We start from the raw sequence: 13,662 nt of genomic DNA on the forward strand, positions 1-13,662 counted from the left end.
GAACCTTAAGGACATTATGCTATGGGAGAGGAGCCAGTCACAAGACAAGCACTGCGTGATTCCACTGCATGAGGCACCCACAGGAGTCAAATGCATGGAGGCAGGGAGCAGGAGGAAGGGGAGTGAGAATTACTGCTTAAAGGGGACAGAGTTTCAGTCCTGCAAGATGAGGAGCTCTGGAGATAGATGGTGATGCTGACTGTACAACCATGCAACTGCAATGAACACCACCGAACCGCACACTTAAAAATGGTCCAGGTGGCACATTTAATAAAAAGAGTAGAGACTATGCAAATATCCCCTCTAGATGGGGATTCAGTCACTTGCATGAGCAGAATTTCTCAAGCAGCCTGTGTCATTCCATGCCCAAGTCCATCACCTCGCACACTTCATACTTCTGTGTCATTGTTTCCATTATCTTCTGGCCAAATCTTATCAATGAGACAAAAATAAAGTCAGAGCTCCATTGGCTGCCGACTTCCTGAATGCCAAGATCAAAGATGCACAGTTCAAAGGCACAGGACAGATGGGACATTCTGCTAGAGAGTGCTCAGAGGCTGGCCCTGCAAGCCACCTGTTCATCTTCCACAGGGGTTCCCTAAGGCACAGAAGGTAGAAGCAGATCTCAGCAGCTACTCTGTCCCTGCCCACCACTAAGACAGGCCAAAGCAAGAACTTGGAGCATTTTGTCTCAACACTTTCACATTCAACTGATTCAACACCTCTGCATTCAACTGACCAGCCAGTTTGGGGAAGACAGACACTTGCTTCTAATGAAAATTGGCAATGACAGACACACACTTGCATGGCCTCATGGCACTGTGTGAGTTTTCAGTCTCCCACCCAGGCCTTTTTTCCTGATCTGATTCTTCGTGTGGGACCAGTAACTCCTTTCCCACAAATGGAATGAAAACCAAAGCAACTACTCAAAGACCTGGTCCTCGGGCTTTCTGCTCCTTTGCTCCTCCCTCACCCCAACCACTGTAGCCCTCCTGAGAAGCCCTTCTCACCTGCAGGGACCAGCCTGGCTTTCATCTTAACTCTCGAGGGAGACTGCTGCTGCGCCCCTATGTGCATTTGCCCTTCGTCCACAGCAGGGTTGCTCAAGCTTTGTGCTATTGGGGTGTGTGTGTGTGTGTGTGTGTGTGTCCTGTGCACTGTAGGAGGCTTTGCAGCATCCCTGGTCTCTACCTACTCAATGCCAACACCACTAGAGTATTACAGAAGCTATGGGGAGGCCTGTGGCCACCCAGCTGGCAATCAGATTCCCCTCTCTGGTTCCCAGACGATGACTGGCTGACCCAGGGGTACAGAGGGCTATGTACCCTGTCTTGAGGAGGGACAACGCCAGAACGTCTGTGAACAGGTGCCACTGGCCACTGCGGGCCAGGCTGAGGCTGGTTCTGACTTGAGGCCACATCCTCACTGGACTCTTTCCTCTTTTACCTAACTTGATTCATTTTCCCCCTTGTAGACTTTTCATGTCCTGGGATGGGTTGACTTGTGTCCTCCAGAAAGATGTGATCAAGTGCTACCCACCCTCCCCTCCAAGCACCTCCAAATGGGACCTTCTCAGGAACAGAGTAGAAGCAATGACTTGAGTGTCATGAGGTCATCCTGGGGTAGGGTGGGTCCCAGTCCAACATGACCAGTATCCTTACGAGAAGGGACGCAGGGAGGAGAAGGCCAGGGGATGGCAGAGACTAGAGAAGTGTGGCTGCAAGCCAGGGATGGTCAGAGATTTCCTGCAAAGCGTCAGAGGACATGGAGAAGCTACGAAGGAATCTTCCCTATCGGTTTCAGAAAGAACGTGGCCATGGAAACACCTGGACCTTGGCCTTCTAGCATCCAGGACTGTGAGATGACAGAACTCTTGTCCATGGTGCTGGATTATATAGGGCAGCCCCAGGAAACTCATCCATGCCCAAATCCCCGACCAGGGCCCTGCTTCTAGGGAACCCAACCTAAGGCAACTCAAAGAGCAGATTCCAGAGTAAGCACAAGAAAGCACAAGGCGTCCATTCTCCCCTCGGTCAGCATTTCCATGAGTCTTTCTCTGCTGGAGCTCTGTCCCACTAAGTATGAGTCCAGTATTCAAACAGAGATACTGCTCTGACTTGGAAAGGGTCAAAGGGGTCGCCGCTGTGGCATAGAAGGTTAAGCCTCTGCCTGTAGCGCCAGCATCCCATATGGGCACAGGTTCAAGTCCAGGCTGCTCCACTTCTGATGCAGCTGCTTGCTGATGGCCTGGGAAAGCAGCAGAAGATGGCCCAAGTGCTTGAGCCCCTGCACCCAGAAGAAGCTCCTGGCTCTCAAATTGGCCTCAACTCTGGCCACTGCAGCCATCTGGGGAGTGAACCAGCAAATGGAAGATCTCTCAGTGTCTGCCTCTCCCTCTCTCTGTAACTTGCCTTCTGAACAAAATAAACAAATCTTAAAAATAAAAAGGGGGTGGGGGATGAGAGTGTGCTCCCCCAAGGGTTCATGTGCTAGGAGTTTGTTGAGTGGTGGTAGAACCTTTAAGAGGTGGGGCTTAGTGGGAGGTGGCACCAGCCCCTCCCACGCTCTGGCTCCCCATCTCTCCATGTGATCTCTCCCCTTCCCAGCCTCTTTCCTCTACAAAGTACAGAAAACAGGAAGACAAAGACTCCAAGCGGCCTCCAAGGCTGATTTCATCCACATGTAAAGCACTCAGGTGAAATACACTATCCCCACTCCCAGGCCCACCCAGATGCCCGTGAACACTCCTAATGCATGTCCCAGATCGGAGGACTAACTCAGTCTCTAAGCTGGCCCTGCCAAGTGGTTTTCAGGGGCACATCTGTCCGTTCTTAATAAATCAAGCCTTCACTCCACCTGCACCCTGCATGGGGCACACTGCTACCTTTTTGCTATTTACGAACCTATCTCTGCCATGAGACGAAAATGACGTGATATTTAGTTGATTAATCTGCATAGAGATCCCTGGCACATCATGAAAACTCAAGAAAAAAATAATGCATGAGTCAGAGAAAAAGAAAAAAAAAGAGTAACAAGGAGAGGTGAAGAGGAAGAGCACATATCTCTCAATCCACGTGACTCCCCCATAAATAGCCATGAGCCCTCATAGAAAACACCCATCTCCGTGAGGAACGAGGCACAGGAGGAGTTCACGGCCCCGATGTGAGAGTCAAGCCCACAGCGACAGGAATTAACAGCCATAATCTACGTGGCGACCGCACCAGCAATGAGGTGAGACGCCCCAGAGTGACAGACGAGTGCAAACCAGGTGCATGTTCCCAGGGGTTCCCCTGCTGGAAAGATTTCAACCATGTGCATGCTTCTGGCTCTCAGAGGCACCCCAAGGTCCCCTGGGAACGGAAGGCATTGCCTGCAGTTCACAGGAAAGATGAGAAGCCAGCCCTCCTGCTCTGGACAAACCTGCTCCCACGGTGACATGAGCCAGGCCTGGCCACCCCTCCTCAGAGGGACAGGGACCCAGCAGTCCTGAGACGAGCTCAGCTCCTCTGCTCCCAGAGGGCACAGCAGCAGGACCCAGCATAAACCCCCCCCAGGGACCGCCTTTCCCACGACGGCATCATCCTGATGTAACTACTGCAATCGTGGCTGGAAAACCGGGCGCCGCAGGCTTTCTCTGAATAAGCCCAGCAAGGAAGACGTCCCCTCCCAGCAACTGGAGCTGGTCGTAGGTGACGCCTCACTTGGAATCATCACCTCCACACTCGCCATGTCCAGCCTCCCCAGAGGCGCCCAGTGGGGCCACCTGATCCTGAACTGTAGCCTCCAAACTGTAAGCTGGAATAAACCTTTGCTTTCTCAAGTAGCTCCTCTTGGGTATTTTAAAGTAATGAACAGCGAACGAATACAGGAGGGGTGAGAAGGTGAAGTCCAAGCCCACTGCCCTCACATGTCACGCTCACGGCTCCCCGTGGGAAGGCATCTCCCACGGCTGTGTCTGCACTGGCCCATCCCCTGGGACAAGGCAGGAGAGAGAAACGACAGTGATGTGCCAGGAAGGCTTTGTGGCAACGGTGACATCTGTGCAAAGACCCAAAGAAGGCGAGGTGTGTGGATGCCCGGGCTGTGTCTCCAGGGCCTTCCGTCATGGGCAAGCAGGGAGCTTGGCAAGATAAGCCTGAGTTTGTCCAGTGGGTCTCCCTGCTTAAACTGCAGGTTTCTAGATGGTTGAGAGACAGTAACTCCTTGAAAACCCAAGGAAGACACACACCGCGCACCCGACGTATCCTGATTGTGTGCTGGGACGAGCCATCAGCCTGGGGACCTGGCCCTGATGCCGGGGTGCGATGCTGGGAGACACTGCCAGCACGGAGGTCACCACCTCCTCACCCTCACCACTGACCGCCTGATGGCCAGCCGCCGGCCCCTGCCTTATTTTGCACGTGTCGATGTCAGAGGTGTCTTCCCCAGCAGGAAGTGCCATTGCTAACAGCCCTCAATGACCACTAGGGGTTGGGCTACAAAGGGGTACAAATGTCCCAGCTGCTTTGCCCCTCTGCGGCAGCAGCTTCCCATGGGCTCCCAGCTTCCCCAGCAGGGTTTAGGTCGGGTTACCCGTGGAGGCAGCCTGGCCAATACCAACACATCCCTTATATGACCTTCCCGGTGTTTTCTACCACAGTGTTGCCTCCCTAATAAATGACTTCCCTTGTCTCAGAGGCTCCTTGGGGAAAACCCAAACTAGGAAAGGGATAATCTCCTAACATCCGAGACGCCCCCCACCCCCACTCCGGCCCTCGGCCCTGACACTGGAACAGTTCCTCCAGCTGTGTTTAAAACCTGCATTCTTAAAAAGAGTGGAGCACAGCTCCGGAAGTCCCTAGTGTGTGTGTTTATTACCAAACACTCCTGCCTTCATCACCCAGGTCTGCTGCTCACAGCCCAACGGCCCCCACACACCTCCCACTGGCTACCTGTGCTCCCAGCACCCCTCTGCCCACAGCATGTGCACGCTTAGGCTCCAACACACAGCAAGGCCTGACGGCTCCTGGTGACACCGCCTGGCCTGTGGGTGGCTTTCTAAGCAGCCCTGGGCTGGCCAGGGGATGGACGCCAATGGAACGATTGATTTGCCTGCAAAGCATCCATGCCCCATCCTGTTCTCTAGCCTGCACCGTTCTTCTCCCTGTCAAATCAATTCCTGAAAGCCAAAGTGACTGATAGCCACACTCCTGATTAAATCACCCAGCACCGATGGCATACAGTCTCCCAGGGAGGCAGCGGGGTCGGGGTTACACACGGCCCACGTGACAGCAAACTTCACAGGATCACAGGGGCGCGTGCCATACACAGCCGAGTCGGAACAAGGCCCGGTCGAGTGACCCATGTCCTGGCTCGTGTCCTCTGGCCGTCCAGGATGATATCATCAGGGGACATTGGATACACAGAGCACAGGGACTCTCTGCTGCATTTTTGCCACTTCTTGTGGGTCAAAAATTATTTCAAAATTATACAATCATCCCATCTCCCCCTGCCACATGCTGTTTCAATAGAAGAAAGACGGAAATCACCCCTTTTCTCTTGGGCTCCCAGGAGGAGATGCGGCCAGCCCAGCACTTACCTGGGAGCTAGGGATCAGCGCCTTCCACCAGTGCCCGCCCTTCACCAGGTCAACTTCGCACAAGGGCACAGACACTTTGCCGATGACACAGTGGCGCGAGAACTTATCGAAATCCACCACGGTGAGCAGCAGGGTCCTCCTCTGGGCTTCCAGGAAGGGGATGTCGAAGGTGTAGCGCTCCTCAAACACGGGCTTCTGCGTCTTGCGCTTGACCCCCGTCTGCTTCGAGTTCTTCTGGTCGGGCAGGAGGCAGATCTTGACGTAGGGGTTGGAGTGCGCCATGTCCTGGCGCGAGCCGTCGTGGGAGATGGGGGGCGGCAGGTCCCGGGCCTCGATCACCCTCACGGTGAGGTGGTTGTGCAGCAGGTCGTACTGGGTGCTGAAGTGCAGCATGCCCAGCTGGTACTTGGACAGGATCTCCTCGTCCGTCAGGGAGTCCACGTCGTCGCTGCTGGAGTCCAGCGAGTAGAGCCGGGGCTCGAACTTCCGGAAATAGTCGTCGGGGGCATAGGTCCGTCTGAGCACCGAGGGCTGGATAGGCTCCTTCTTGGCGCTGAGCACGCCGAATTCAATGGGCTTGATGTCGATGAGCGGGGAGCTGGGGCGTCTCGACTCCAGACCTAGGCAATGGCCAGAAATAACAGTGAACAGGGCCGCGCTGGGATGGGCGTGGCCACGCTGAGATGAGCCTGGCCACTCTGGGACGGACAAGCCCAGCCACTCTGGGACGGACAATCCCAGCCACTCTGGGATGGGCTGGCCACGCTGGGACGGGCTGGCCACACTGAGACGAGCCCGGCCACTCTGGGATGGGCCTGGCCATGCTGGGATGGGCCTGGCCATGGTGGGATAGGCCGGCCATGCTGGGATGGGCCTGGCCATGTTGTCACAGACCCTCCCATTGTTCCCTCTGCTTCTTGGGCTCGCCATGCTTTGAAATAGACTTGCTCCTCTGTATCCACTGGGGGTCTGGTTCCAGGACCCCAGAGTATACCAAAACCTGCCCACACTTGACTCTCCAGGTCCTGACAGAAAAGGTGGGGGTGGGAGAGGGGGGAGAGGCTGTGGCCAGTGCCTTGGCTTAGTAGGCTAAGCCTCACTTGCAGCGCTGGCATCCCACATGGGCGCCGGTTCTAGTTCCGGCTGCTCCTCTTCCTATCCAGTTTCCTGCTATGGCCTGGGAAAGCAGCAGAGGATGGCCCAAGTCCTTGGGCCCCTGCACCTGCATGGGAGACCCAGGAGAAGCTCCTGGCTTTGGATTGGCCCAACTCTGGCTGTTGCGGCCATCTGGGGTGTGAACCATCAGATGGAAGACATTTCTCTCTGTCTCTTTCTCTGTCTGTAGCCCTACCTCTTAAATAAATAAATAAAATATTTTTTTAAAAAATGGGGGAAGGCTAGCATTTCCACAGAACCTACACACATCACAAACTGTCAATCATCTCTAGGGTCCTATGGTGCTTACTGCCACATAAATGCTACGTGAGCCATTGTCACATTTACTGCTTAGGGAACAATGACAAGGAAGAAGATCTGTGCGTGTTCAGCCCAGGTGCGACTTTCCAGAAGCATGTCCCACCGGCAGCTGCGTGGATCCGAGGATACAGAGGGCGGAGGGCACCCCAGGAGTAATTATTCTGCGAGAGGCAGTATGGCAGCACAGCCATCGCCGTCACCCACATCACGGACTGCTGCTGTTCTAAAGGGACCGAGGGTGAGAAGCCATTCATCTGCCCGATCCCTTGGGTCAGAGAACCTTTTAATAAGGGGATCTTCCAAAAGTCCCTGGAAAACGCATATTGTTGAAGACAATGTCTGGATTGCAAAATGCTTTGCTTGAAAATGAATTCTTCTTTTAATTGTATTTTCCAGAAACTTTTTGAAGTCTGGCTGTATATCCCAAAGGCTACCACTTGGACAAGTAACCAACAGAACATTTTAGGAAGCCACTCGAAGTTCTCTTTCCTCCCCAACACTATCTTCGAAGTCCAGCATGTATTTTATACTTGCAGTCCTTCTGGTCGGGCACCAGCTCTAATTCGGTGCCCACCAGCTCCAGGGGGCTGGTGGCTGTGGCAGTGGGAAACGCCAGGCTCCCCCCTCCCGTTTTATAGATGGAGAGACTGAGGCCTACAGACATTAAAAATGTCTTCTATTTCACTATCTGAGCCCTTGACATTTTTTTCTCCTTCCTTTCTCTTCCCCATCTATACCAGGAAATGCTAGACACCAGTTTTTTTCTGTCTGATGGGTACACTGCATGGATTTTAAGCTTTTCCCTTCTGTTATGTGAATCGCACAGACACCAGCTGGGTGGGAGGGCAAAGACACCCTGCGGAGGGAAAGAAAGCTGGGAGCCTCTGGGATTTATCCTCCTTTCTCCTTTCTCCTCTCCACCCAAATCACCTAGGACCCCAAATGTGATCCATAAATACATTTTGTTTAGGTGTAAAAGCAAGGGAACATGATACAAAAACCCAGGTCGTGAGTTTCTCTCTAGAAAGACTGGGCCACCCTAGGTCCCCAATCCACAGAGCTGCCCGGAGCTGGGGCTGGGTAGCAGCCATAAAGGTCCAGTTAGCCACAGTCTCCACCCTGTCCTGTGTAACTCCCCAGGCACAGTATTAGCAGCATCAGAGTGACATTTGTCCGTGCCCAATCCTCTTCAGTCACTCAGCCAACTCAGCTGGGCCCCCAGGTCACCTGAGCTGGCGAGCCCTGCTGTCCACACAGCAACACTCACTCCTCTCACACTGATGTGACCTACGAGGGGGTCTTCATAAACGTCACAGAAATGGGAATTAGGAAAAAGCATGGATTGCAAACACTTTTTACACCAAAATAAGCATGTATTTTCATTTCCCATGAACTTTCTGGAGTGCGCTTGTACGTGACAGTGACGACAAACGATGTCAAGGTGATCAAAATGGTTATCGGTGAAGGCAGAAACCATGCCACCTCCTCCCCAGCAACAGCCCCGCCCCTCATGGTTACCCCTCCCCCAGGACACCACCGACCTTGGAGAAGCAGCCAGGGCCCCATGGCCCCAGCAGAGGGCTTACTTGAGATCCTCCGGGTCAGGCTGTACGTGGACTTGGATGTGTCTGAGGACGAGCGTCTCCCATCCGGGGAGTTGGTCCGTGGGGTCAGCGGGACATCACTGGCCGTGTGGACAGAGTCACCGTCCTTGTCACTGCTCCGGCTGGCCATCCTGGAGGAAAAGGGGAGGCCTCAGTGGCGTCAAGGGAACCCCAGGGCCTGGCCTCTTGGTCCCTAGGAAGGTGCAACCCACAAGTTCACTGTGCTCGGGCCCATGTCCTACAACTTCCAACAATGTCCATTTGAGACAGTGTGGGGGCTAACGCTGCGGCACAGCGGGTGGAGTCACCTATAGCGCCGCATCCCACATGAGCGCTGGTTCAAGTCCTGGCTGCTCCTCTTCCGCTCCGGCTCTGTGCTAATGTGCCTGGAAGGGCAGCAGATGATGGCCCAAGTCCCTGGGCCCCTGCCACCCACATGGGGGACCCACATGAAGTTCCAGGCTCCTGGTGTCAGCCTGGCCCAGCTCCACCACAACCATCTGGGGAGTGAACCAGAAGACAGAAAATCTCTCCCTCTTTGTCTTTCTGCCTTTCAAAGAAATAAAAATAAACCTTTAACAATAAAGAATTAGCGTGAGAATCCTTAAGCTCTCCATGAAGTCTTGGCGTTTTGTACAAAATGTGAAATGCCTGGAAGGATTAGTTCCGTCCCCCTCCCCTCCCTGTTTTCAACAATCTGTCAAAGGATCCGCACACTTCCAAAAGCTGGGGTTGGGTAGAGGGCTGTGCAATGTTAGGCTGCTGCCACGTGGGGGCGCCACTTTGAGCAAGTGAAGACAGAGCCCTGTCATGCTTCAGTCTGGAATGGACTGTGGGGTTGTTTACTGGCCTCCACACTCCAGCAAGCAGCTTTTGGCCAGGGTGTCCTGCTAAGTCACCCATGACTGCATCTTGAAAAGATTTTAACATCTTTCAGAAATATCCCCATAACAGGTGTCACTCAAGGGTTCTTTGAGTGGCAGGGCTGCAGCTGCGAATCAATGATTGGAGGATGGCGGCTCAATGTGAAGGAACGGCGGCCATGACTCAGTGCCCTACCGGGGAAGCTGTGGGAGTGCGGACAGGGAACCCACCCTCCCTGGCTGCCGGAAACACGAATGAGCGCACACCAGCACTGTGCGGGGCAGAGCAGGTGCAACACATTGTGGCTGGTATTCTTTATAACAGAGACGGGCTTTAAGATGCCCCAATGCTCACACAGCCAGGGCAGGGTGCCAGGGTGGGGGAAAAAGGAGGAGAGGCTGTGGGCTAGGTTCCCCAGACTGCTCCCCTCAACTGGACATTTAAGCCTGTAGGGAACTCGTCCTGAAAAATGCAAGCTCAGAATCCTACGCGGTCTTCAGATGTGTTTTGTCATGGCCAGGACAAGACCGGGTTTGCTGTCGGGAGGAAGTGGGACCTTTGCTGGCTCCCTGCTCCTCGCCTGTTGGTGGTGGAGGCAGCCGATGAGACATGAGGGGCAGGAGAAGCGGGAGGGAGACAGCGAGTGGCATGGGGTCACACTCTCCTGTCTTCCAAGGGAGGCAGGACCACAACAAAATGCCCCCTGCGCCCCACCCCTCTGCAGGGGCCCCCTTCCCAGCTGCCACACTTCACTACCAAGTCCCCCCAGCCTTCCCCAGGGGCCTGAGGGCCACTGTCATCCGGAGCTCCCAGACACGGGTCATCAAGCCTCCTGCGTGGCCATCAGGCCCCTGTCGCCCAACTGCGCCAGCTCATGCTATTCCTGTGCCTTTACCCAACCTGGTTCCGTCCCATCATTCAGGTTCCGCTTCCAGGGCACCTGCGCAGAGAGGCCCCGCCCCGTCCCCATCGCCTCCTCCAGTTGCCATCAGCCCCTCTCTGTGGCTGCTCGTCTTAACCCTCCACCCTGCACGTAGCTCATCTTGGACTGCAGCTTGCCTCCCTTCTGCGGTTGACACTGAGCCCTAGGGGTGTTCACCGCGGCACACCTCAGCCCTAGCCTGCTGGAGGTGTTCCAAATGTCTCTTGGTGGTGAATTTGTGAAAGGACCTCCCCATGGTTCTTGTCTATTTGTTGTCTTATCTATTTGGTGCAGGTCTTGCCCTTCCTCTCACACCAGCATACGGTTCTTATTGGTGGGATCTGCACCTACGATGATCAAAGGTACTAGGTGCTGAGTACCTACTATGTGCCGGCCAGGGTGTGAGCCATCTCATTCCAGCCACCTCCACTCGACTCACAGATGCTCAGTGGCAGCCCCAGGGCGGGTTAGGGGGGATGATGGGTAACCAAGCTGCACCTCTGTTGATCCGTGCATAGAACCCCAATAATGCCAAACCCAGGCAGTGAGTGCCACACATTCCCGTGGGAATCGTGCCACTTTATTAAATTCTAGCTGGAAGTGGTTTTCTCCAAGGCTCCCAGCTCGGGTCTGCCTTCTTTGTTTAAAAGGCAGGGAGTGGCCGGCGCCATGGCTCACTTGGCTAATCCTCCACCTGCAGCGCCGGCACCCCAGGTTCTAGTCCCGGTTGGGGCGCCGGATTCTGTCCCGGTTGCCCCTCTTCCAGGCCAGCTCTCTGCTGTGGCCTGGGAAAGCAGGAGAAGGTGGCCCAAGTCCTTGGGCCCCTGCACCTGCATGGGGGACCCGGATGAAGCTCCTGGCTTCAGATCAGCACAGCTCTGGCCATTGTGGTCAACTGGGGAGTGAACCAGTGGATGGAAGACCTCTCTCTCTCTCCTCTCTCTGTGTAACTCTGACTTTCAAATAAATAAATAAATCTTTTAAAAAAATACGCTGCTGGACAAACCAAAGACTTAGCTGACTTCACTTTTCAAGGGTCTTTCTGGCATTGTCCCCCCCCCCCCAAAAAAAAGAAACCAAACTGTTCCATCTCCCCGACCTTCTCAGCCTGGCCTAGCCCAGCCATGGGAAGCTGGGGCCCATAAGCCATGAGCATAGGTGACCATCCAGAGGTGACACACAGCGCATACACAAAGGCCAGCTCACCTGCCACATTTCAGTCCACAGAGGCAAGTCCCAGGGTCTGGGCTCAGAAGCCACAGTAGGAGAGGAGCTGCAAAGCCTGTGGCATTTCTACTCCCTGCCTGTTTGATAACATGCAGCTGCCCACTTGGTAAATAAATCTGGGGAAAACACAAGCTGTACATTTGCTTTTTGACTGATGAGTGTGCCTCTCTTTTACAGCTTTCTCTTACCATTTTGCATCATGTTGAATGCCAAAAAATGGGTTGAGCCTGGAGTTCAAGGGAGACCTGGATCATCACGGAAACCACGAAGGTCACATACAGCTGTTCAGGTTGTAGACTGCACAACCCTGGGTGGTAGTATTCCAAATGGCCACCATGTGACTGGTGCCACCTGCAGTTACCCGAGGTGTTGGCCCTGCAGAGAAAGCCCGAGGCCACTTCTCTGCAGGTGACAAAACAAAAACCCAACCCCTTGATCCCTGAAAAGGAAAGGGTCCTCTACTTGCACAAAGGGGCAGCAGTCAAACCAAAACAGAGCGCCTGTGACCCCGGGGGCGAACAGGTACCCAACTCCGTTTTTCTCAGTGTCCAGCAGGAGTCTCCAGTGGCATAGAAGGAAATCCCAGGTCTTCCTCGGGCATCCACGCTCTGACACTACCCCTCTCCCCTCCCCCCGAGCCTGCAGGCTTTCCACAGCCGTGCCCCTGCGGCGTTACCCACCCGGGGCCCGTTCCCTCCTGTGGGTCACAGCACCCAAGCTGTCTCCTACAGGAGCTGGCCAGCTCCAGAGCCAAATCCACTTGTCTGTTCTTGTGATCCAAGTGCTACTGACATGGTGCATCCACTCTTCTGCGCATTACCCAAGGCTGCTGCCCTCTGACACCGCCCCAGCCAGCAGAGGTGACGGACGCCACACGGCGGCCCTTCACAGGAAATGCTCACTCGGCCCACAGTCCACCAGCTTAGCTCAGGGGTTCAGGGGAGGGTGACCTCGCCGTGGTTCCCGGTAAGCAGGAACCCAACACGATTCTGGGACCATTATCTCTAAGGCACAGTGATGGCACCTAGTGACAGGCACATGACCGCAGGTGGCCGATGGGAGCCTTGCTTGGGTGTTTTGTTGTGAAGATGGTAAGATGTGAGTTTAGTGTTGCCCCATGCAGAAAGCAAGCTTAAGAATGAAGCTGGGGCCGGCGCTGTGGCGCAGCCGGTTAACGCTCTGGCCTGCAGTGTTGGAATCTCATATGGGCACCAGTTTGAGTCCTGGCTGCTCCACTTCCTATCCAGCTCTCTGCTATGGCCTGGGAAAGCAGTAGAAGATGGCCCAAGTCCTTGGGCCCCTGCACCCGCATGGGAGACCTGGAAGAAGCTCCTGGCTCCTGGCTTTGGATCGGCACAGCTCCAGTCATTGTGGCCAATTGAGGAATGAACTAGTGGATGAAAACCTCTCTCTGCCTCTCCTTCTCTCTCTATGTAATTCTGACTTACAAATAAATAAAAAAAAAAAAAGAATGAAGCAAATACAGAAGAAACAGAGGCACAAGATATCATTTGAGCCGCTGGATCCAGCTATACCTGAAGCCATCACCCCTGGGTTTTCCCATAACAAGACTCAAGCAGAACTGTTGCCTATGTACACAGGGTGCAGATGGCTACTCTGGAGGGTAACTGGACTTGCAGACTTGCCTTATCTCCTAGACAAGACGCCAAGTGCCCTGGGCATGGTAACAGGACCCTATCTGGCTCTGTGCGTGTCACAAGGCACTCAGTGTGTACTCGAGGAAAAACAGCAAAGAACTGAGACTACCTTTTCATTGGATGATTGGCACTTTCAGCATTCCGTTTTGGCCTGTAGGTTGGTCAGCCGATCGACAACTGTTTGCTTGAGTGAACAAGACACACAAAAAGTCCCGCCCTCAGGGAGCTGGCGTTCTTGTGAGCATGGTTTTAAAGAGAGCACATGGGCTGTACCAACCTCTGCCGCATGCGGTACTGAAAAATGCTAATTCTCTTCCTTTTTAAAAAAGATGT

The 13,662-nt window shown here is 54.2% G+C and overlaps 1 protein-coding gene across 10 annotated transcripts in view; it reads right to left on the minus strand.

Moving 5' to 3' along the window:
• SYT17 (synaptotagmin 17) overlaps positions 1-13,662 on the minus strand; it is a 72,461-nt gene that overhangs the window by 50,891 nt on the left and 7,908 nt on the right. For all 10 annotated transcript variants that reach the window (XM_051847474.2, XM_051847479.2, XM_051847481.2 and 7 more), the window contains 2 exons: positions 8,641-8,789; positions 5,579-6,198 (listed from right to left, as the gene is read on the minus strand). In XM_051847474.2, coding sequence (XP_051703434.2) covers positions 5,579-6,198; positions 8,641-8,789 — 769 coding nt within the window. The remainder of the gene's footprint in view (positions 1-5,578; positions 6,199-8,640; positions 8,790-13,662) is intronic.

Source organism: Oryctolagus cuniculus, chromosome 19, assembly GCF_964237555.1.
Source record: "Oryctolagus cuniculus chromosome 19, mOryCun1.1, whole genome shotgun sequence".
Taxonomy (NCBI): Eukaryota; Metazoa; Chordata; class Mammalia; order Lagomorpha; family Leporidae; genus Oryctolagus; species Oryctolagus cuniculus.